At 42.1% G+C, this 24,453-nt stretch overlaps 1 protein-coding gene across 1 annotated transcript in view; it reads left to right on the top strand.

The window, feature by feature from the left end:
• LOC138977201 (U3 small nucleolar RNA-associated protein 15 homolog) overlaps positions 1-24,453 on the top strand; it is a 92,692-nt gene that overhangs the window by 9,333 nt on the left and 58,906 nt on the right. The window contains exons 3-6 of the mRNA XM_070350108.1: positions 6,149-6,333; positions 8,634-8,757; positions 22,370-22,424; positions 22,685-22,810. Of these exons, the coding sequence (XP_070206209.1) occupies positions 6,149-6,333; positions 8,634-8,757; positions 22,370-22,424; positions 22,685-22,810 (490 nt within the window). The remainder of the gene's footprint in view (positions 1-6,148; positions 6,334-8,633; positions 8,758-22,369; positions 22,425-22,684; positions 22,811-24,453) is intronic.

The following is a 24,453-nucleotide window of genomic DNA, read 5'->3' as shown; positions in this document are numbered from 1 at the left end:
CAATAGCAAAAGCATGGATGAAAGTCTATTTAGCAGGAATCTTATCAGCTCTCATCTGGATGGTAGTGGGTACAAGTCTGCACATCGCCTTGCCTGAAAGAAGCGTTGGAAACTGACAGTCCATTTAGATAGATTAGTAGATATAAAGCTCTTACACGGAGTACCGGTATACACCGTGCTATCACAGTTTTTTGGGGAGAAGTGTATGGGTATATAGGTGGTAGATGGGTGAGGGGGGGGTGAGATAAATTGATTCAGAGAGAGAGGGAGAGAGAGAGAGAGAGAGAGAGAGAGAGAGAGAGAGAGAGAGAGAGAGAGAGAGAAAGCGAGACAGAGACATTCACAGAGGAAGAGAGAGAGAAAGGGGGGGGGGGGGGGGTGCAGACTATGTAAAGATAAATGTTTTAAGATAACGGTTTAGAGAGAGAGAGAGATTTCAAAATCCGTTTTCAGTTCTTCATAACCATTCAATTCCTGTGTTTTAATTGTTACGCAAGGTCGAAAACGTAGTGTAGTGCTATGTAATAGTTTTATTTGAAGCACATACTACCTCACACATCCACATAAAACATTGGTGGTCTGCCTATAGTGGCACCCATTATGTCGTGCAGGCTTCTATAGTTTCCCTTTCCAAAGCACATAAGTGTGTGCCACCAAAGATAGTAGAAGAAAAAGTACAAGTATATTAGGGGGGGGGGGGGGGGGGGGTAAAGAAAGGAAAGAAAGAAACCGTTCGGTGGCAAACTCTTTCTATTGCAGTATTCAGTTCCCTCAGAACCTGACAATGTTTATTGTAACTTGCTCCTTTTTTTGTTCCCTGCCTTTCACGCACGGGGCCAGCTAAAACCTGGCGGAGCCTGATAGGATTTCTTGTCAGTTTAATTGAACACTTTAACAACAGATGTACATCGCCCCCCTGACGGGCTTCGCTGGGACCCAAGAGTGCCCACAGGAATGTAACTAACGGCGCTGATTAATGGGGGAGAGGGGTCGGGGTTGATACATGGGGCTTAATTCTGGCACGGGAGCTGTTGGAAGTAGTCAGTCTTGGTGTCCAAAGGCACCTGCCACTGATTTGGTTGGACAGATACGAAAAAAAAGGAAAGAAAATAAAATTAAAATTAAAAACCGTCGTGACATGGGCCATTTTCCAGGTTGAGTACGTTTTTGGAAACGTTAGGTCACTTTGGAAACTTTGGAAAACTTCAGAGTTTAAAAAACTATTTTGAACAAATACTGACATGTCCGTTTGTCAAATAAAGTGAAAACTAAGAAGAAAAATATTGGTTTCTGCAGCTCTGTGTGCAAGTAAGGGAAAGCAAATGATCTTCTAATATTTGCGTTAGTTGTGAATTTTTGTTGTTGGAATTGTTAAATAAGTTCAAATCGAGTCGAGCCATTCTACATCATTAGTGCGGCACCTGAAAAATTTGGAAAAAATCCACACGAAACGTGTTTTGTGTGCGTGTGCCTCTGCTCCTTTTGGCACCACAGACACTTTGAAACCCTTGTTCAAGATTCACGAAAAAAACGTTGTCGTCGCAACAAGAAAATAAATAGTGTTTGCTTTTGCTGTGGCAACTGTCTTTCTACTTTAATTAGTAAAGGGCACAGAAGCGAATTCCACAGGCTCTTCAAAACGCCGGTCTCGGTAGAGACGAATACTTTACGATCAAACTTAAATTAAACAAGTCGCGTAAGGCGAAAATACAATATTTAGTCAAGTAGCTGTCGAACTCACAGAATGAAACTGAACGCAATGCCACTTTTCAGCAAGACCGTATACTCGTAGCATCGTCAGTCCACCGCTCATGGCAAAGGCAGTGAAATTGACAAGAAGAGCGGGGTAGTAGTTGCGCTAAGAAGGATAGCACGCTTTTCTGTACCTCTCTTTGTTTTAACTTTCTGAGCGTGTTTTTAATCCAAACATATCATATCTATATGTTTTTGGAATCAGGAACCGACAAGGAATAAGATGAAAGTGTTTTTAAATTGATTTGGACAATTTAATTTTGATAATAATTTTTATATATTTAATTTTCAGAGCTTGTTTTTAATCCGAATATAACATATTTATATGTTTTTGGAATCAGCAAATGATGGAGAATAAGATAAACGTAAATATGGATCGTTTTATACATTTTTTTTTTTTTTTACAATTTTCAGATTTTTAATGACCAAAGTCATAAATTAATTTTTAAGCCACCACGCTGAAATGCAATACCGAAGTCCGGGCTTCGTCGAAGATTACTTGACCAAAATTTCAACCAATTTGATTGAAAAATGAGGGCGTGACAGTGCCGCCTCAACTTTCACGAAAAGCCGGATATGACGTCATCAAAGACATTTATCAAAAAAATGAAAAAAACGTTCGGGGATTTCATACCCAGGAACTCTCATGTCAAATTTCATAAAGATCGGTCCAGTAGTTTAGTCTGAATCGCTCTACACACACACACACACACACACACACGCACGCACGCACACACATACGCACATACACCACGACCCTCGTTTCGATTCCCCCTCGATGTTAAAATATTTAGTCAAAACTTGACTAAATATAAAAAGAAAGAACTTATATGTGACTTAATTCTCACATCGAAAGTATCACTCTTCTAAGTGTTCCCAAATGGAATTGTCCTGAAGAATGGATAAGAAGAGCTGAAGTGTGACTTTGCATTTAATAGAGTGAAAAGGGATAACTATGGGAAACATTAGGCATCGTTTCTGGAAATTAAATGTGTTTGTTTGAGAGGAGGAGCATGTTGCAAATAGTATTCTGCCCCCATCAGTATACAGGTGAAAATAAATACAAAGCTAAGAGGACAGTGACGTGAGAGTTGCGAGAAAAAAACGAACAACCCACAAAAACAAAACAATCAAGTCGCGTAAGGCGAAATTACTACATTTAGTCAAGCTGTGGAACTCACAGAATGAAACTGAACGTGTAGTCCGCCGCTAGTGCAAAAGGCAGTGAAAGTGACGAGCCTGTTTGGCGCGGTAGCGGTTGCGCTGTGCTTCATAGCACGCTTCACTGTACCTCTCTTCGTTTTAACTTTCTGAGCGTGTTTTTAATCCAAACATATCATATCTATATGTTTTTGGAATCAGGAACCGACAAGGAATAAGATGAAATTGTTTTTAAATCGATTTCGGAAAATTAATTTTGATAATAATTTTTATATTTTTAATTTTCAGAGCTTGTTTTTAATCCACATAAAACATATTTATATGTTTTTGGAATCAGAACATGATAAAGAATAAGATGAACGTAAATTTGGATCGTTTTATACAATTTTTTTTTTTTAAATTTTCAGATTTTTAATGACCAAAGTCATTAATTAAGTTTTAAGCCACCAAGCTGAAAGGCAATACCGAAGTCCGGCCTTCATCGAAGATTGCTTGGCCAAAATTTCAATCAATTTGATTGAAAAATGAGGGTGTGACAGTGCCGCCTCAACTTTTACAAAAAGCCGGATATGACGTCATCAAAGACATTTATCGAAAAAATGAATAAAACCTCTGGGGATTTCAAACCCAGGAACTCTCATGTAAAATTTCATAAAGATTGGTCCAGTAGTTTGGTCTGAATCGCTCTACACACACACACGCACAGACACACACACACACACACACACACACACACACACACACCACACCCTCGTCTCGATTCCCCCCTCTACGTTAAAACATTTAGTCAAAACTTGACTAAATGTAAAAACAAACACACCTGGACGAAAACCACAACAGAAGAGTGGAAGGGGACAATAAAAGTGCATTACTTTGGTTTGTGAAGGGACAGTCATTTTCCTCGAGTGGAAACACCAAGAGGAATCTTATGTTAAACTTAGTGTTTTTAAAATTTTTTTTTACAAAGTAAAATAGTCGAAATGCCCAAGATGCTCCGGTAGATTCTCATTTATTTAAACAAACGAACAAAAGAACATAAGCCAATGGATTCATTTTAAAGCGTAATATCTTGCTGGCAAGAAAAAACAAACCCAAACACATTCAACGGAATACAGGTGACGTATTTCATCAACTTTTTTGTGTGGATTTCAGAGGCAGGAAGTTGTCAATAAAGGTGTGTGATTTACGCAGTACAGTTTTTCTGAGGTTACAGTCAGGTCAGGTCGCCATGAAAGCTATTGATTGATGAAATGATTAGCATAGATGGTACAGAAATTAAGATATGACGTCCAATGTGGCAGCAGTGTCCGATGGGAAGTTTAAAAGTTTTCTGGTTCGTTTTTATTAAAACCAGTTTGCAAAGACCAGAACATTCGTCCAATAACCAGCCGTTTTTCTCTACGCCAAGCACTGATCTCTATCCGCATTCAGATCTGAGAGGAGACCGATGTTGTCTGTATAACTATAAGCATTCCCAAGCGACAAGCAGCACTCTAATACCCCCTGAACCAGTTGCCCTCGCTGTCTCTTCTCTCTCCCCCGAACGATTCAGTCGTAAAGTCACATTAAAGCCCTCCCAAACTCCATGTTGTGTCTGCCGAAGCGTAAGAGTATACAGCAGGCAGCCAAGTCAGTCGTCGGTGGAGGCTACAGCAACACCACCAACAGCAAAGCAACAACAGCAGCAGCAGCGGCGATAATTTATCCTCATCAATGGCGTATCAAGCCATTGGAGCCATTGGGCCTCCTGACTTTGATGTGCGAACGTCTGTCGGCAGGGGGTGAAACGAGCACCAGGACCCTCTGCTTTGTTAGCCCCGTGTCGTGTGGCAAATGAGCCAATTGCTGCAAACATCTTGAGGGTTGAAAGGGGAGAGGGGGTGGGTGGTGAAGGTTAAGGGGGCAGGAAGATGGGTGGTGGTGCTGTTGAGGTTGTGGTCGGTTTAACAGTAAACGATTTATTTCTGTACTTAATTTTTGAGTCACTTGAGAAAAAGTGACTCTATGTAATCGGTCAGTGTTAGTCTGTCCGGCCGGCCGTCCGGCCGGCCGTCCGGCCGGCCGTCCGGCCGGCCGTCCGTAGACACCACCTTAACGTTGGACTTTTCTCGGAAACTATCAAAGCGATCGGGCTCATATTTTGTTTAGTCGTGACCTCCAATGACCTCTACACTTTAACGATGGTTTCGTTGACCTTTGACCTTTTTCAAGGTCACAGGTCAGCGTCAAAGGAAAAATTAGACATTTTATATCTTTGACAAACTTTTCTCGGAAACTATCAAAGCGATCGGGCTCATATTTTGTTTAGTCGTGACCTCCAATGACCTCTACACTTTAACGATGGTTTCGTTGACCTTTGACCTTTTTCAAGGTCACAGGTCAGCGTCAAAGGAAAAATTAGACATTTTATATCTTTGACAAAGTTCATCGGATGTGATTGAAACTTTGTAGGATTATTCTTTACATCAAAGTATTTACATCTGTAGCCTTTTACGAACGTTATCAGAAAAACAAGGGAGATAACTAGCCTTTTCTGTTCGGCAACACACAACTTAACGTTGGGCTTTTCTCGGAAACTATAAAAGTGACCGGGCTCAAATTTTATGTGAACGTGACTCATTGTGTTGTGAATAGCCATTTCTTCCTGTCCATCTGATGCCTCATATAATATTCAGAACTGCGAAAGTGACTCGATCGAGCGTTTGCTCTTCTTGTTATTTTTTATTTTGGAGGGGGGGGGGGGGGGGGGGGGGGGGGGTAGTGGAACTGAGGTCGTCTTGGCCATTTTCCACAGGAAAAAAAAATGTTTCTTTGACTATGTAAGACTCTTGTATCTTGCAGTTGATGATGAGATCCAGTGGGTTTTGAAGTAGTGCCCAGCTTTAAAAAAAAACATTGTGTGGGAGCTGAAGGCACACACCCCCTTTTTTTTTTTAAGGAAAGACAGCCCCTCAAATACGTTCTCTCTCTCTCTCTCTCTCTCTCTCTCTCTCTCTCTCTCTCTCTCTCTCTCTCTCTCTCTCTCTCTCTCTTTGTTACAGCTGCACTTCAATGTCAGGACCAGTGTATGGTCCTTGTCTACACACTTTATCAAAATAAATCTTTCATAAAAGGACAACTGCAATGCATGTAGGGACAATACTGACTGGTTCCTAAAGTGTTTTTTCACGACAGCTTTCAACAAACACATTTTTTTTTTACCTGTTTCTTGAAATAACCATAATTTCTTTTTCAGGTTCAGATCTACAGCTCTAGATCCAACCAAATTGTACGCAGTTTGAACCGCTTCAACGAGGCGGCGAACTGTGGCAGTTTCCGCTCCGATGGCAAGCTCCTAGTGGCAGGAAGTGACGACAAAATGGTGCGACTGTTTGAACCAACTGGTCGCTCTCTTCTCCGAGTATTCAAGGGCCACAAAGAGTAAGAGAAAACAAAATCTGCGGATGGATATATATACTGTGATTAGCATTAATAAGTATGCTGTGTGTGTGTGTGTGTGTGTGTGTGTGTTCCTTTTCATGGCAGGAAGTGTTTCTTGTACCATAATATAATACTCGACCTCTCTGCGACAAAGCAAATGACGCGTTGACATAAAAACAAGTCGGGTAAGGCAAAAATACAACATTTAGTCGAACTCACAGAATGAAACTGAACGCATTGCATTTTTTCCGCAAGACCGTACACTCGTAGCATCGTCTGTCCACCGCTCGTGGCAAAGGCAGTGAAATTAACAATCCAGAAAAGCGCGGTAGCGGTTGCGCTGAGGAGGATAGCACGCTTTTCTATATCTCTATTCTTTTTAACTTTCTGAACGTGTTTCTAATCCAAACATATCATATCTATATGTTTTTGGAATCAGGAACGGACAAGGAATAAGATGAAATTGTTTTTAAATCGATTTCGGAAATTTAATTTTAATCATATTTTTTATATTTTTAATTTTCAGAGCTTGTTTTTAATCCGAATATAACATATGTATATGTTTTTGGAATCAGAACATGATGAAGAATAAGATAAACGTAATTTTGGATCGTTTTATAAAAAAATAATTTGAATTACAATTTTCAGATTTTTAAGGACCAAAGTCATTAATTAATTTGTAAGCCTCCAAGCTGAAATGCAATACCAAAGTCCGGCCTTCGTCAAAGATTGCTTGGCCAAAATTTCAATCAATTTGATTGAAAAATGAGGGTGTGACAGTGCCGCCTCAACTTTTACAAAATGCCGGATATGACGTCATCAAAGACATTTATCGAAAAAATGAAAAAACATGTCTGGGGATATCATACCCAGCAACTCTCATGAAAAATTTCATAAAGATCGGTACAGTAGTTTCCTCTGAATCGCTCTACACACAGACACACACACAGACACACACACACACTCACACATACACCACGACCCTCGTCTCGATTCCCCCTCTATGTTAAAACATTTAGTCAAAACTTGACTAAATGTAAAAAGAGATAATTTCTTGATATGATTAATACAAGCGAAAAAAAAACCAAGTCGCGTAAGGCGAAAATACAACATTTAGTCAAGTAGCTGTCGAACTCACAGAATGAAACTGAACGCAACATTTGCAATGTTTCAGCAAGACCGTAGCATCGTCAGTCCACCGCTCATGTCGAAGGCAGTGAAATTGACAAGAAGAGCGGGGTATTCGTTGCGCTGAGAAGGATAGCACGCTTTTCTGTACCTCTCTTCGTTTTAACTTTCTGAGCGTGTTTTGAATCCAAACATATCATATCTATATGTTTTTGGAATCAGGAACCGACAAGGAATAAGATAAAAATGTTTTTAAATTGATTTCGAAACAAAAATGTTGATAATAATTTTTATATATTTAATTTTCAGAGCTTGTTTTTAATCCAAATATAACATATGTATATGTTTTTGGAATCACCAAATGATGGAGAATAAGATGAACGTAAATTTGGATAGTTTTATAAAAAAATTTTTTTACAATTTTCAGATTTTTAATGACCAAAGTCATTAATTAAATTTTAAGCCACCAAGCTGAAATGCAATACCGAAGTCCGGGCTTCGTCGAACATTACTTGACCAAAATTTCAACCAATTTGGTTAAAAAATGAGGGCGTGACAGTGCCGCCTCAACTTTCACGAAAAGCCGGATATGACGTCATCAAAGACGTTTATCGAAAAAATGAAAAAAATGTCTGGGGATATCATACCCAGCAACTCTCATGTCAAATTTCATAAAGATCGGTACAGTAGTTTACTCTGAATCGCTCTACACACAGACACACACACAGACGCACACACACACACACATACACCACGACCCTCGTCTCGATTCCCCCCTCTATGTTAAAACATTTAGTCATAACTTGACTAAATGTAAAAAGCACCACCCGATGTTACGTTTGCGCCTTTGCATTTCAAAGAATCCTTTCTTACGCTAGTTATACTGTGTTATTTCTTGAAGGGATACTTATCAGACAGAAAGCGTTGGTCATGACCACCCCCCCTCCCCCAATAAAAACAAAACAAAACACGCACACCAACAACAACAAAACACAACAACAAAAACAAAATACACACACGTATAATAATGCACATATTTTTATGGTGTACGTCATCGTCTTACTGTTTCACCCTTATTAATTGTTTTTGTCTCACGTTTTGAATCAATAACTATAGAAATCCACAGTTTAATTCAAAGCAGTATTATTTTCTCTTTCTTCTTGTTTTCGTAGAGCTGTGCTGGTGACCAGGTTCCTTGCAGACAATAAGCGCATCATGTCGGCCTCCAAAGACAGGACTGTTCGTGTCTGGGACATTGCTTCAGAGACTGAGGTCGCACACTACGCCGAATTCAAGGTTATCCTCTCTCCTTCTTTTCCTTCTGTCTATACATTCCCCACCCCCATCATTCTTTCTCATCGCAATAGCCTTTTTTTGTCACTGTTGAGGTCCGATTGTGGTTAACCCAAGGACTACTAGTAGTCTTTAGTAGTCCTTGGGTTAACCGTTTATTCAAAGCAAACGACGTACACATCTTTTTACTTGAAACAAAAGGTTGAAATAGGAGGCTGAAAGTATGTTCAGGGTTGTGTGGAAATGAATGGAACGATCACCAAAAGGGTACCGTGACTGACTTGCGAATAGCTTGTCTGAGTGCGATCTAATACGAAGTTGAATTCTGCCGGCCATACGACCACGCACACATGTGTCGTATGAACCGTGTGCATGGTTGGGTCACATGTACCATCTTGCTGCCTTTGACTTGCCTTTCACTTTGTACGCACTCATTTTCCTCCCCGACCGCTTCCATTCGAACCACCCAACGAATCAACCAACCAATCAATCGACCAACGATCAAAATGAAAGTAAAGACACAAAGAAGGCAAAAATAAAATAAATGTTCACAGATAGAGATAGTCTGAGAGAGAGAGACATACAGACAGACAGCGACAGCGTAGAGAGAAAGGGAGACAGACAGACAGAGAACGTCGTCACCTACATTTACCAGAAAACCAAGGACGTATAAGAATGATGGAGATTGGAAGAAATCCTTCAACACCTTCACCCTGCCATTGGATAACTAAATCCTGTTCAGTAGCAATGCTTCCTTTCATCCTAATTGATCTTTTAGATAGCCACACTTCTGACAAAGGTACTGATCAAACGCCAGATTTTATGCAGAATTGGAGGACTGCATCTTTCAGCACCAAAGAACATAAGCTGGCATTTGGATGTGTGTAGACCAGAAAACCAGAAATAGTGTTCTTATTTTTGGTGTCTGCCTTGGGTTCTGCACTATGACAACACAATGCTGCGCATACCAACTGTCACGAGAAGCCTCACAATAAATTCTATTTCTGTCACTGCCTGCATTCTGTCTGATAGTGATGCAAGGTTATTTTCTCTCCCTCCCCCCCCCCCCCTTCCCTCCTTCCAGCTCACGTCTTGTTATTTCTTCTGTACCCCCCCCCCCCCACCCCCTTTTTTTCATATTGGCCGTAATGTGCTTTTTCTGATAATGTTCTGAAGGGTTGCATACCATAGTCAAAACGAGGAGATTTGGGTACAGTAAGAACGGTTTCTGTTTCTGATCAGCTCTAACATTTTGACATACCAGAGTAATAGAAAACCAGTAGATAATAGCGCAGTTGTATTCCAGTCCTCCGTCGCGATATAACCTTCGTGGTTGAAAACGACGTTAAACACCAAATAAATGAAAAATTCCAGTCCTTCTGCTCAAAATCGTTTGAAAGCCAACGCAATCCTCACCCATTTCACAAGTATTTTTACAAGCCTTACAGCGCTATTTTGCGCCGACTTTGATGACTACCCAGTCTTTTTAGTTGAACAATTACAGACATATCATTTTGGATGCCGTTTTGGAGAAATGTTCTGACGAATTAAGCTATAAGAAGCCCAAAGGCCATTCTCGCACGTGGAAGCTAATTTAAACTTATAAGTCTAAGTTCTTGTTTTAAGTCAAAGCACGGAGACATAAGACGAATCTTTGGTATCTCGGTGGTGATGGCAGCTGGCAGGGATAGGACAGGGCCTGGATAGAGGGGATAGGAAGGATGTTGGGTTGGTTGCATTTGTTGATGCGGTTGGGGGTTGTGGTGGCTTTATGGAAGTCAACGCGTGTTTCAAAACTTAAAAGGTCAAGACGCAAGAGAGGAGAAAAGAGAAAACTCGGAAGTTAAAAAAAAAGAAGAAAGAAAAAGAAGTGATATCATCTTTCACGGTTGCGGCTTTTGTGCCCTGGGTTCCGTCTGGTGTGGAAACAGTTTCTGTTTTGTTTTGCCGCGACATTCGATAGTTCTGTAAATGTTTGTAGGAAATCATTCTGGCCTTCCATCCATCATCCAGGCACCTCGTTTTTCCCTTTCACAAACGGTCCTACTCTATTTCTTTCTCTCCCTCTTACACCCCCCCCCCTCACACACACACATACACACACTCTCCATCTCTCTCTCTCTCCCTCACAACCCACCCCTACTCCATCTCCCACTTCTGTGCCGAGTTTCTCTACTACCTACACCCCTTTATATCCTCTCCCGGGATTTATTTAGATGTCTGTCATCTGGGAGGATTGCATTGGGGTGGGAGATATTTCGCCAAATCTTAATTCAAGGTGTCAAATTTGCTGAGCCCCCCTGCGAAGATCTCTCACTGGCCCAGGGTGAGAGCGTGAGATAAGTGAAATTTCATTGGGCTTCAGGCCGTGTCGGCGTGTTGCTTCCCCCCACTGGCGTGAGAGATAAGAAGGATATAGGTGCCAGGCTGAAGTTTTGACAAACTCCTCCGTGATTTATTCATTTAATTCTAGCGGGTTGTAACGTCGAAGATTTTTGTGTGTGTCTCTAAGTTGGCTTTGTTTGTGTGTATTTATTTGATTTTTGTTTTTGCCAGAAAACTGAAAACGTGCCTCTTTAGAGTTTTGACTGTATGTTTGTCGTCGTAGATCATAATGCATGATTCAGACCCCTAGTGAGTTTTAAGTTGACGATGTACTTGTATATATATACTGTGTTAGGGAGGAAGGGGTAGTAGGCCTTTGTGATTGACAGCCTTTTTACACGAAATAGCAGGTCTGCACATAAGTTGACCTGGGAGATCGGAAAAATCTCCACTCTTAACCCACCAGGCGGCAGCGACCGGGATTCGAACTCACGACCTCCCGATTAGGAGGCCGACGTCTTACCACCACGCCACTGCGCCCGTCAATCCTCGAAATCGATCTACACACATACGTACACACACACACACGCACACACACACACACACACACACACACACTCACGTACGCTCGCACGCACGCACGCACGCACGCACGCACGCACGCACGAACGCACACACGCACGCACGCACACACACACACACACACACACACACACACACACACACACACACACACACACACACACACACACACACACACACACACACACACATACACCACGACCCTCGTTTCGATTCCAAGTCTATGTTAAAACATTTAGTATGTAAACAGATCGTTTTGATGTGTCAGTGATCGATAAACAGCGTCTGACCTAAACCCTGTTGTTAATATTGAGTGCAGTTTTAGTATTTTTTTCCCCCATCCACTTCGTGTGTCAAATAGCAGCATGGTCTGGATAAGAAAGGTAGCATTTTCTTCCACCAAAATGCAGAGTGCCACTTTTTGTGCGTGTTTTTTTGTTGTTGTATGAAATGTAGATGCCATTAAAATCACGTCTGTTCGTCACAGGGAACCGGCGGCTTCGGTAATTACGTTTGAAAAAGATGGATACAGCTTGCCAGGGAGTTGCTTGTTACCTGGCTGCGCCGTTTTGCACGCATATGATTCCAGACGTTCGTAATTTACGGGAAGAACGATTTTTACGTCACGATGGTGTCATTAACTGACACTCGACAACTGATCGCAACACAAGTTTAGTAATCTACAGGTGTGCCTTTTAACCAAAAATAAAAAGTAAAAATGGATACATAAATAAATTCATAACAAAAGAAGAATATATAATAAATAAAGAAGCAGGTGCAGAAATTCTTTGTGATGAATGTTTGATATCGTGTGATGAATGCTTCTGATTTCAGCAAAAAGTTCATAAACTTGAACAGGTTGTATTTCAGTATGTGTATTTCAGAGATTATTAATTCGTTTATCGAAAAATTGATTGGCAATCACCAACTTAATTGATGGATGAAATTTGTCAGGGTTAATCGGGACGAACAAACTTTTCCCGTCAGCAACTTACGGTGTGTGTGTGCGCGTGCGTGTGTGTGTGTTTGTGTTTGTGTGTGTGTGTGTGTGTGTGTGTGTGTGTGTGTGTGTGTGTGTGTGTGTGTGTGTGTGTGTGTGTCAGACAGACAGATAGACAGACAACTTGGTGGAGGCACAAGGGACGTTCATCAATTGTGTTTCAATTCCTTCACCAGTACTGAGTAGCAGTTTAAAAACAAATCTTGCATGCTTGCTGAAAACGTGTAACACATTGTTTCTTACAAAATCCAAAGGGAAGTTTCTAACATCTTGTCATTACTGCCTCACTTGATTATAATTAAGTTTACCATTATAATTCATTTCTTTGCTTTTGGTGCTGTTCCGTGCATGTGATTGTTACCTAACTCGCAGTCTGGAAGTGGAAACACCTGGCATAGTTCTTCTAGTGGTTGCAATTTTATGCACCTATAAAGACGGGTTCAAGCACCAATTGAGAAGTCGTGTTATGAGGCTAGTTCGCTACAATTCACCTGGCATTCATAACACTAAAAGTGCCGTCTTGCCCCGCCCATGTTCCTTTGTTCGTCGAGCATCTCCTCCCTCCAGTGCTTCTGAGCGGAAGATTCCACTAGTTGTAAGAATAGCATGATCATGTTGAAAAATATTATTTTGTTGAAATTTGCCACCATCTAGTTGTTCGAGCAGCATGACGATTTTTCTGATTTTGTTTAAAAGATACAGTTTCTTCTGTCAAAGCGGTGAAGTACTCTTCTTGTGGTAGGCTACACCAGAGGACAGAAATGTAACGAAGTCTGTATAACTACATGAAAACCGTATGACTGCTTGAAAAAAGTTCCGTCTTTTTTATTTGCTGGGTCGGGCGCCCGTGGCTGGGGCCTGCAATCAATTCCAATCGTAGCAGTCATCGATTTCTGATTAAGCGACAACATACAGATACGGGTTGACCATTCAGACCATTTTAGGCGAAGACCATTTCTTTTCGTCTGAACTCTCACCCTCACGCACCACAGCTCCGAGATGGGCCGGCTCAGGGGAGTATTTACCAAGCTGTGTGTGGTAGAACTAAGAACGGTAAAGCAACGGTAGAACACCAGACCAGTGAGCAGAACTTACGTTCCATACATGGGTGCATTTGAGCTTCAGTTCAGGCGCTTGTCATGCACCAATTTTGCATTACCTTTTTTTCCATTTCCTGTAAAATATTAATGTGAAAGAAGAAGAAAAAGAAGACATTGGCAGCTGTTGCATGCGTTCGTGTGCAAGTAGCGTTTAAAAGCCTATAGAACAAACCGTATGCAGTGTCTGCACCAAATATTGTCTTTAACTACACTACTATAAGTTACAACCATGGTGTCTCTGAAAGAAAACTCGGTGGGTTACAGACACACGAAAATACCAAGCATGCATCCCCCGAAATCGGCGCACGGCTGCCTGAATGGCGGGGTGAAAAACGGCCATATGCCTAAAAACCTACTCGCACAAAAAGCACACTAGTGTACGTGAGAGTTTCAACCCATGAACGTAGAAGAAGAAGAAGGTAGTGGTGAAATAGCTGTCTGACGTCTCTAGGAGCTTGCTGTCCAGACCAAGAACATCAAGAACTACATGCAATAGTACTAAAGCCGACCCGCAGACGTCATATATACTAGGAACGTCACAGTAACCGCCAGAAGTCGCTGTTGGTTCATTCTTGGACTGCGCATTACACTACATAGAAGGCCGACCATAGACGTCAGGAAGAAGAAGTATCACCGTTGCCCCCGACATTGAGGTCTGGCACTTAATGACTATTTTATTGTCTTATGGGGGGCTCCCTGGTGTCTCGCCCGCGCTCCCACCACCCCTCCCCCCTACCCTTCAACATCCCACAGGCCATTTGTAACTATCCTTCCTTGTCTCAAGTCTGTAGTATCCTTGTAGCGATGCTTGCTCTCTGCTTCGCTAGCTTCAGGTCGCGGCCGCATCAGCAGGCAAAATGATTAGAGAGATGGCAGATAGACGGGAGGCGAATTTCGATCATATTTAGCAATTTTGCTGGGATTCCCTTGTGGAAATGCGATATCAGGGGAGATTCAGTGTGATATTGGCGAACGGTGTGCCCGGGTGCTGGCGGCATACCGCGGTGGCAGAGACGGAAATGAAAACAGTGGTGCCCCCTGCTTGATCCGTTTTTGGTCCTCCTACTTACTTATTCTGCGGCCCTTCCTCTTCCTCTTCCTTGGCTTTTGGATGGCACCATTTTTCTCTTTTTCTGTGTCTTTGTCTTCTCAGATCATGTTTTCTCCCCAGATATCTTTACATGATACCATTTAAATAGGTGACGAATTAGTTCCGGTTCACCGTGTTCCGAGCTTTTTGGGTGTCTTATTTAAACTTAATATTTCATTTTTAGAGGTCGAGTTACGACTCAGTCATGTATGGCCTTGGCTGATTTGTGTCTGCTACGTTGTTTTGCTGCAGCTGCACGACCTTCGATTGTGTCTTGGATGACATTGCAGATGACAACCAAGAAGGGTCGACCAGGCCTGTATTCTTCATTGCACATTTACGATGAGATCATGCAATGACCCTGACCGGCACGGTTGGCCTAGTGGTAAGGCCTCCGCCCCGTGATCGGGAGGTCGTGGGTTCGAACCCCGGCCGGGTCATACCTAAGACTTTAAAATTGGCAATCTAGTGGCTGCTCCGCCTGGCGTCTGGCATTATGGGGTTAGTGCTAGGACTGGTTGGTCCGGTGTCAGAATAATGTGACTGGGTGAGACATGAAGCCTGTGCTGCGACTTCTGTCTTGTGTGTGGCGCACGTTAAATGTCAAAGCAGCACCGCCCTGATATGGCCCTTCGTGGTCGGCTGGGCGTTAAGCAAACAAACAAACAAAATGCAATGACCCATTACTGTACTCTTTACATGTCCTGACAAAACGTTTACGATCAAATCATGTGACATAGTCTGAAGGCGGGGTTTAATTGAGGAAGGGGGAGATAGTAGACCTAGGAACGATATGAACAGAAGCAAAAAAGCATACAGCTACCACAGCTCTTGTACCAGTGAACCACCCGCCCGTGCAGAGACCGAAGGAATCGTTGGAGTTATAAAAGTATCATTCCCTCTCCCTTCTCCTCCTCCCCTCATCCCCAGGCACTTTATGTTTTCCTCTTCTGCTCTCCCATAATTTATTGTAGCAATTGCATCTATCAACAGATATTGTGATGATGTGTGAACAGAAAATGGGGCCCCTGCAGTTATTTTCACCACAGATAACGATTTGAAACTGCACGATGTGTGAAGTTTACGCTTCTGCCGCCAGTTTTTCTGTTCGTTATGCACCCTCCTCCTCCGCCTTCTCTGGGTCGTAAATATTGCACCCCTTCCCTCCCGCCCTATTTGCTTCCATGCACCAAGTCGCAACTCTTTGCCAACCTCGATTTTTGCAAAAGGTGCATGCATGCAAGTTGCCTTAATTTGTAAGTCAAGGTTTAGCAAAGGTTGTCCAACGACAATCAGTTGTATCTGACCTTGTTTTGCCTTGCTGTGGTCCCACATAGCCAAATAGGCTGAAGGGATGTTACAAACAAGAACCAACATTGTTTTGAAGATTTTTTGACTGAGCAATTTAAGAAATAGAGAATAGCATGTCGAAAACTTCGAGATGACAAAGTCAAAGCATTATCTCCTAGAAGAAAGAAGAAAGGAGTGTTGAGGCGGGAAGACTTTTATCCCAGACAGCCAGGCTTTTTGAATTTGTTTCAATGTGACTTCAGTGCTTTTACTCCTGTTTTCTGTCAGTTTTAAGTAACGTTGAAATGTGCATTCAGAGATAGAAGAAAGGGGCACAACAAGCTGAACCATAAACGTCGCACGGTACTTCCGTTTTTGTCCCGCCGTCGTGGGTAAAAAGCATATAGTTACGGAGACAAAAACCTCGAGTTGATAAAAATCATCAGATTCTTTGCATATGTTTCCAAATAGCTTGATGATGCACTGATCGCCTTGGCTCTGTTTCCAGGAGTGGTATTCAAGAAGAAAAAGAATTTGAGGTGGTTTCAGATTCTGAAGCCGTTTTAGCTACTACGCTTTAACTTCCGATTTTAACTGGCATTCACGAGTCCCCCTCCGAACGCTGTTAGCTAACAAGGTTGTCTATTTATAAACCACGGGGTTTCCCTCACTTCCTGTTCAGTGCGCACGGGCAGTAGGTCTTATCCGCCTTCATTGCTTTTATTCCGCGAACGAACACGTGTGCATTACATTTACTTTAGTCGACATGTACGGAACATCCATCGGACAAGCGAAAGCGCAGGCACACGAGGAAGAGATGGAGGGGAAGAGGAAGCGAAGTGCTAACTGGACTGACAGCGAAACGCGGACAAATACGAGATACTGCTCGCGAAAGATTTCAACCGATGCTCGATCATACCGGCTTGTGGTGAAAACGTGCTCGCGTCTTCTTTAATGCATTACAGTGTCCAATTTCTTCTACTGATTCCGTGGCCGAACGGTTCTCACATTCGCCTGATGCGCGATTGAGTCGAGTTCAAATCACCATCTGTCCGTAATTTTTTTTACTCTTTGGCATTTGTTTATTTTTGTTTATTTTCTTCATGTGCAAAAGAGTACGTTATAATAGCAAATTGATTTAAAAATTTTTTTTTTAGGCAGGAATGGGTTTTTTTTTTGTTTTTTGTTGGTTACCATGATATTAATTTATTGAACTTAAACATGTAAATATTTGATTTAAAAAAAGATATGAAGAAGGATGCTCCCCGCTTAAAAAAACAAAGGTAAAAGAGAAGACAAAAAAATAAAAAAAACCTTTCTGTACAAATCTACATTGTCATATTTATCCACAGGATGAATGCGATCCCAGATAATTCTTCTCAGATTTCTTCTCTCGGCATATTCCAACATCATGAAGGCCGCCATCTTGAATCACGAAGATAACACGGTGTTAGCGATTGTAGAGACGAGGGGTAGGTCCTGTAACTTTGAAGGCGTCACGTGACTTTGGCGGGTCACAACGGGCTTTCGTGAATGCCGATTAGCGCGACTTACAGCTCAAACAGCGCCACCATGCGGCCAAGTGGCGCTAAAGAGGTTTCTTGAATACCAGTCCAGGACGATAAAGTCAAATGCCAACTAGATATATATGATTCAACGTGCAAGCTTCCGCAGCTTGTTCTCTACCCTCCCTCTCCGTCACACGGACACAATCCTCGTCTCCATTTCTATCCATCTCCATAACTCTTACTCCCCTTGTTTCCTGTGCCGCGAAGCCATATAGCGTGTAATTTATGGCGGCAATTGTATCTATCTCCAGATTGGGGTGATAATGTACGAACAAAATTCCGCTGCATCTTTTGCGTCAAGCGGGCTGTTGTGCGCATCAGATAGGGGAGGGGGAGCTCCCCCGGAGCAAGATGTCGAGTCAGATTGGGCAGAGGCCCCCGCTGTACCCGGGAAGACCCCGGCGATCGTGGGTGCTTATGTGAGCCTAGGCATTGATAAGGATCTAGTCTATGTATGTACCTTTACCTCCAGCGTTTTGTTCACTCAGTTGCTGAGCTTAGCTTAGCTTCGCATCCCTTCATTTGGCATGTTGATATGGAGGTTGATGCTTTTTGTGTTCTGTTAAAACGTAAATGCTGGGATGACACGGAAGATCGATTTTATGTGATCTTTAGAGAAAATAAATCTTGACGAATGCTGTCTCTTTACTGATTACTGCGTGCTTTCCATCTGAGTATCTCTATATTGTATGTTTGCATCTTACTGTCTCTCTGTTGTTCTTTCCTTCTTAATGTCTTATCATAGACTCTCTGAAGGGCTAACTTCAAACTTCGTTTGCACCAATGGTGGACTTGCTGTTACATATCTGGTACCTAAATACTCTCCTCACCACAAACCACCATCTCATGATCTGAACCATCCTTTGACACATCCACCTGGGCCTTTATCTTAAATACCTGAGTACCGAATGTTGTCCTACTTAAACACTCGCCGGTTCCTGTAGAGGATAGAAGATTTGTATTCAAAAATTTTTTCAACGATTTTCACGTTCTAATTAAAAAACGATTCATTTTTTCAGTTTGAGAGGCTTTTCTCTGACTTTATTGAACTGTCAGATTGAAATAAAAAGTCCTCGTCATAATAAGCAACTGGTGGTGGCAATTTTCATATAAACAGCTCGTTCTGTGATGGCCAGAAGATGTAATTTTGTTTTAAACAGATTCCGATAAGGCTTATTAATTTAAGTAAATCTGGTTCGGTTGGAGCATCAGGTCATCCTTCTTCGAATCCTCTCGAAGAAGGACGATTCCACAAAGCATGCTTACCCAGCGTTCTTCATTGTCTGGCTGTCCCTTCCGCTTTTTCTTCACACATTCTTTCTTTTCGTTCCTTCCCTCTGTTCCCCCTTAGCATCCCCATCTCCCCCAAACCTATATCGTTTATCAGGCGTGCCAACGGGATACCGATACAACAGTACCGGCCACCGGAAGATAGGGTTTACGTGGTGTTGAAAGAACAATGGGCACTGGAAAACAGCTGATTTACTTCCCTTGTGCCTTTTATCTGCATGTCATGTTTTATGCCACCAAGTCTGTTCTGCCTTGTTCGGCGTGTAAATCTTTTTATCGCCTGCGACCAGTCAGTGGAAAGCATTTCGGTTAGGTACTAATTTTCATGCCAGTTTCGTTATATGGCACGTGCCTTGTGGTTTGACTGTCACGAGCATGTGGAACTGATGGGGTTTAGTGTTGATGTGTTGGATTGGGTCTTTGGCCCTTTTCCTTTGTCTTGATGTAATCTTTGCTCTGTTTGGTTAGATTAGTTGTCAGAAGTGAATGCTGGGAGGCATAGGCTCGGTAATAGACTTGGTACAATACTGACTCAGATTAAAAGCTTGTAATTCGATCATTACTAGGTCTTGTATTGCCGATAGCTTCATGCCTATTGTCCCCCCACCCCCCCCCCCCCGCGCGCCCCTTTTCAAGTCCACTTCGATTTAGGTCCTTGGATTTGTCGCAAGATAGTTCCACGTGAAACACTCCTTTCTGTTTCCAAGGCCAAGTTTGTCCTCGTGAAATTCAAAGTGTCAGATATGAAATTATAACTGAATTACTTCAAACTTTGATACGTAAAAACGCGCGTCACAGAGTTTTAAGGTACATCATAGTCAAGGTCAAAGTCTGTACAAGTATAGTTGGTACGAGCGCAAGTTGGTGACTGTGCGACAAAGGCTCAGGGACTTTAGCCTGCCCCGGCGTTACGTTAGTGTCAGTGCTGTCGTCGTGACACTATACCTGACGAGAAAGGTTTGAAAAGTAATTCGTTTTAAGACCCGAAAGATGGATGATTGTAAATTAAATGTCCCGTGTTGGGTGGGTTTTTTTCCCGTTTGGTACCAGCTTAGGGGATTCGGTGCTATCACTTCCTGTTTTTTGTTATGAAGACATCTTTCGTTGGCAATTTCCGTTGGCAAATTCTCTTATGCTCTATTTGAGTAAGACAAATAACGAGAGAGAAAAGGTGCACCGTGCATGTGAAAGCTCTAACCGATCTCTTCGACACTTGGCACACTTAATTATATCAACTTCCTGTACAATTTCGATGGGCATTCCTCTTGTTTTGACACATTAATTCTACAACAACACAAGGTTTTTTTACATCCAGAGAACTGCCAACATTCATTCTGACAAATAGTATGCCATCCTTGAGCGAAAACAAAAGGGGAGGAAGCGAGAGGGTCAAAAACTTGGGTAATCGATCCACATACTGCAGTATTATTCCTTGATGCATATAGATAGACAATTCTGGCAGGTAACCTCGATCATGTTCTCTTCCTCTTTTGACACATATCCCCCTTTCTCTCTCTCTTCGTCTCTCACCCATAGCAGGTAAGGAAGTTCCCATGAAGTTCCCTCTTCCTGTATTTATTACCCAATATTGACGGACTGTGTGATGATATCTTCTGCTATGGTCTGTTGAGACAGTGATATCAAAATCGAGACCAGAGGTCGAGATTTTGATATCACTGTCGAAACAGACCAATAGCAGAAGATATCATCACACAGTCAGTCAATGTTAGATATATTGTTAATTCTCTGGACAGTTTGTATTTACTGTAAAGAAATTACAAAAGTATTTGTCTCAATTTTGGCTGTTCCATATCCCTCCCTCTGATTATTATTTCTTTTTGTTCACTCTTTTCTTGTACTTTTCAGTATTTCAAAATGTCTTTTCTTTCAAAAAGTCTTTAGTCACTTGCTCAACTAAATTCTGGGATCATTACACTTTCAAATATATTTGTATGTTTTTAAATTTAGGTGTTTTTGTTTTTGAAGTGGGGAAGCAATAAAGAGGTCGTCGATATCAAAACTGATATCGACAGAAATGTCGTCGATATCACTTTTGCACTGAGCTCAGTTTTGCCCAATTGACCAATGGAAATCCACGTAACATATAAAATAGCAATATATGTATATATAATCCTGCACGTGTTCAAACATGTACCTCTTCTGTCTCTGTCTCTCTCTGTCTTTGTCTCTCTCCTCTTCAATCTCTCTGTCTGTCTGTCTCTTTCTCTCTCCCCTTTCTCTCTCTCTCTTTCTCTCTCTCTCTCTCTCTCTCTCTCTCTCTCTGTGTCTCTCTGTGTCTCTCTGTGTCTCTGTCTGTCTGTCTCTGTCTCTCTCTCTCTCAATCAATATCAATATGAGGCTTATATTGAGGCTGTCTCTCTCTCTCTCTCTCTCGCTTTTTTCTCTCCCTCTGTCTCTCTCTCTTTCTCTCTCTTTCTCTCTCTCTTTCTCTTTCTCTCTCTCTCTCTCTCTCTCTCTCTCTCTCTCTCTCTCTCTCTCTCTCTCTCTCTCTCTCTCTCTCTCTCTTCATGCATTCTCTTTAATGGATGATGCGCATGTCGGCCTGTCAGACAGAGGAGCAAATAAGCAATCACGGGATTTAATTACCACGGCGATTCAGATCATGTGTTAAGCAGCTGCTGCTCTTCTGATAGATAGATCGGAGGGGCAAGTCATTGGAAGGTTTAGGGGGGGGGGGGGGGGGGGGGGGATCTCGGGAAGAAAAGCTGTCGGAGCCAGAGAGTTTTGGGACGTGTTTATTTGTTATTATGGATTGATTAAGATTAAGATGGATTGGGAGGCAGGGAGGGCTACGGAGGCCGCGAGGAATGTTGTCGGGGAGGGATGTTGATTGCTACCTGGGCGTGAAATTTGCCGCGCTTGATGACGAAAAGGTGCGAAAGGGAACGTTTCGTGTGACCTGATGCTCACCCCTTTGCTTTTTTTCGGCTTCTTTATTGAATGTTTGTTGTGTTGATCTTTTTTGTTTGTTTGTTGCATTATACGGTATTTTGGGGGATTTTGGAGACACTCTGCAAGTTTAAAATCGTTTTAGGAAGACATAACAGCTTGTATAATTCGTATTGCAATTAGAGAGTATACTGGCTCTGCGGTTTGGTTTTTATTATTTTAGAAAGACATAACAGCCCGTGTTATTGAACGTATACTGGCTCTGCGGTGTAGTTTTCATCAAGTTTCCAAATCAAGACCACTTGCAGAAGAGAAATTACAAGCTCTTTTTGTTTCAGTATTTTTCCAGGTCTATTTTTGTTTTCTTTTGTTGTGTATATGACATACTGTGTGCCATTTTTCGTTTATGAATAATACTATTTGTGTAATGACAACTTTGAATATGTTTTGTTATTTGCAGGATTACGTGAAGTGTGGTGTTGCGAGCCAGTCAAGCCCTGACATCTTTCTGACAGGTACGGCTCTTCTTTTTTTCTGCGTGAAAACTTGTCACATGCTTTTGTGTGTGTAAAGTCCAGTTCATATTTGGTTTTGTAAAAGATGTATTACATTGGCCGTTTGACCAAGATACATTATATTAGCTAGTACGCCTTTAGGACTTTAGTTTATGGTATTTTATAACTGCTTTATTTTGCTTAGTTTCACCAGATTCCCTTTTGCGTTACTTCGCATGTAAAGGGTTGAACATTTGAACTTTCATATATTGATTGTACAGGTGCCTATGACCACACGGCCAAGCTGTTCGATGCTCGCACAGAGTCTAGTGTCCTGACAGTGGACCATGGTCATCCCATTGAGAGTGTCCTGCTCTTTCCCACCAACGGCATCTTCCTTACTGCAGGTATGTGTATAGGTGTGGTAGTATTAAGAGGGAAAGCGTGAAGACAACGGCAAACATTCAACGAAGGGAATTGGTTGTAGTAAGTAATGGTGTGGGGAGGATAATTGGGGGAAAGGTTGTGTTGAATTTGAAGGATAATCATTCATAGGACCTGGCACTGAAACTGCCCCCCCCCCCCCCCCCCCCCCCCCCCCAATTCACGTCCATGTGAGGGAGAGTGTGCATCACAGAGAGAGAGTGTGTGTGTGTGTGTGTGTGTGTGTGTGTGTGTGTGTGTGTGTGTGTGTGTGTGTGTGTGTGTGTGTGTGTGTGTGTGTGTGTGTTGGAGGGAGAAAGAGAGAGAGTGTGTGTGTGTGTGACGTGTACGCGCGCGCGCATAATCACGATGTCGAGGTTAAACGATGAGTAAGCAAACCATACTTTCCAGAAGTAACATTCAACACCCATCTTTCTCAAAGCCTAATTTCTGTTGCTCTTTCCGTTCCCTGCCTAGCCTTTCAGGCTCCCTCCAATTTCTTGGTCTCCTTTTAATCCCGCAGACGTCAAAATTAGCGACGACAAGCTAGATGCTATGTTAATTACGCCTCAATTCCGTTCAGGCGGAAGTGACGTATTAGATAACTGTTGTCATAATCTCTATGCAGATGTTTTCAAATCTGGCCTGCGCCTCGATCAAAGAGCCGTCGCTAAATCGCAACACGTCCCTAGATCCCTTGGCAAATGAAAAACTAAGCTCCCAATTTGTTGATATTTTTACACCCCGGATTTACTGCTTTCGCTTTCTGTCTGTGTGTCTCTGTTCTTTTCCCCCCAGTACCTTCCTTTCTTCCCACAATTCCTCCTTCCCACATATATAGAGAATACTACATGGCTTGCTGTGTCGTACCAGATTTACACGAGTTGTTTTTTTTGACTCACATGCGAAGCAAAAGTGAGTCTATGTACTCACCCAAGTCGTCCGTCCGTCCGTCCGTCCGTCCTGGCGTCCGTCCGGAAAACTTTAACGTTGGATTTTCTTGGACACTATTAAGTCTATCAACACCTGATGTGGCCTGATGGTGTATGGTTACAAGATCTCAAAAAACATGTGCGGCAACTTGACCTCACTTCAAGTTCAAGCTCACAGGGGCCGTAATTGTTGTCTTAAAAACGACAATTTTTCACATTTTCGCATTTTCTCTGAAGTTTTTGAGATTTAATACCTCACCTATATATGATATATAGGGCAAAGTAAGCCCCATCTTTTGATACCAGTTTGGTTTACCTTGCTTCAAGGTCAAGGTCACAGGAGCTCTTCAAAGTTGGATTGTATACATATTTTGAAGTGACCTTGACCCTGAACTATGGAAGATAACTGTTTCAAACTTAAAAATTATGTGGGGCACATGTTATGCTTTCATCATGAGACACATTTGGTCACATATGATCAAGGTCAAGGTCACTTTGACCCTTATGAAATGTGACCAAAATAAGGTAGTGAACCACAAAAAGTGACCATATCTCATGGTAGAAAGAGCCAATAAGCACCATTGTACTTCCTATGTCTTGAATTAACAGCTTTGTGTTGCATGACCTTGGTAGGAAAAATGTGTAAAGCAGTTCTTAGTGTATGTCATTGCTAGGTTTAGTCATGTAAAGGTCAA

This window comes from Littorina saxatilis, linkage group LG1 (genome assembly GCF_037325665.1).
Source record: "Littorina saxatilis isolate snail1 linkage group LG1, US_GU_Lsax_2.0, whole genome shotgun sequence".
Classification (NCBI taxonomy): domain Eukaryota; kingdom Metazoa; phylum Mollusca; class Gastropoda; order Littorinimorpha; family Littorinidae; genus Littorina; species Littorina saxatilis.
The sequence above is the reverse complement of the archived record's forward strand: the minus strand, read 5'-3'. Positions and strand labels throughout refer to the sequence as shown.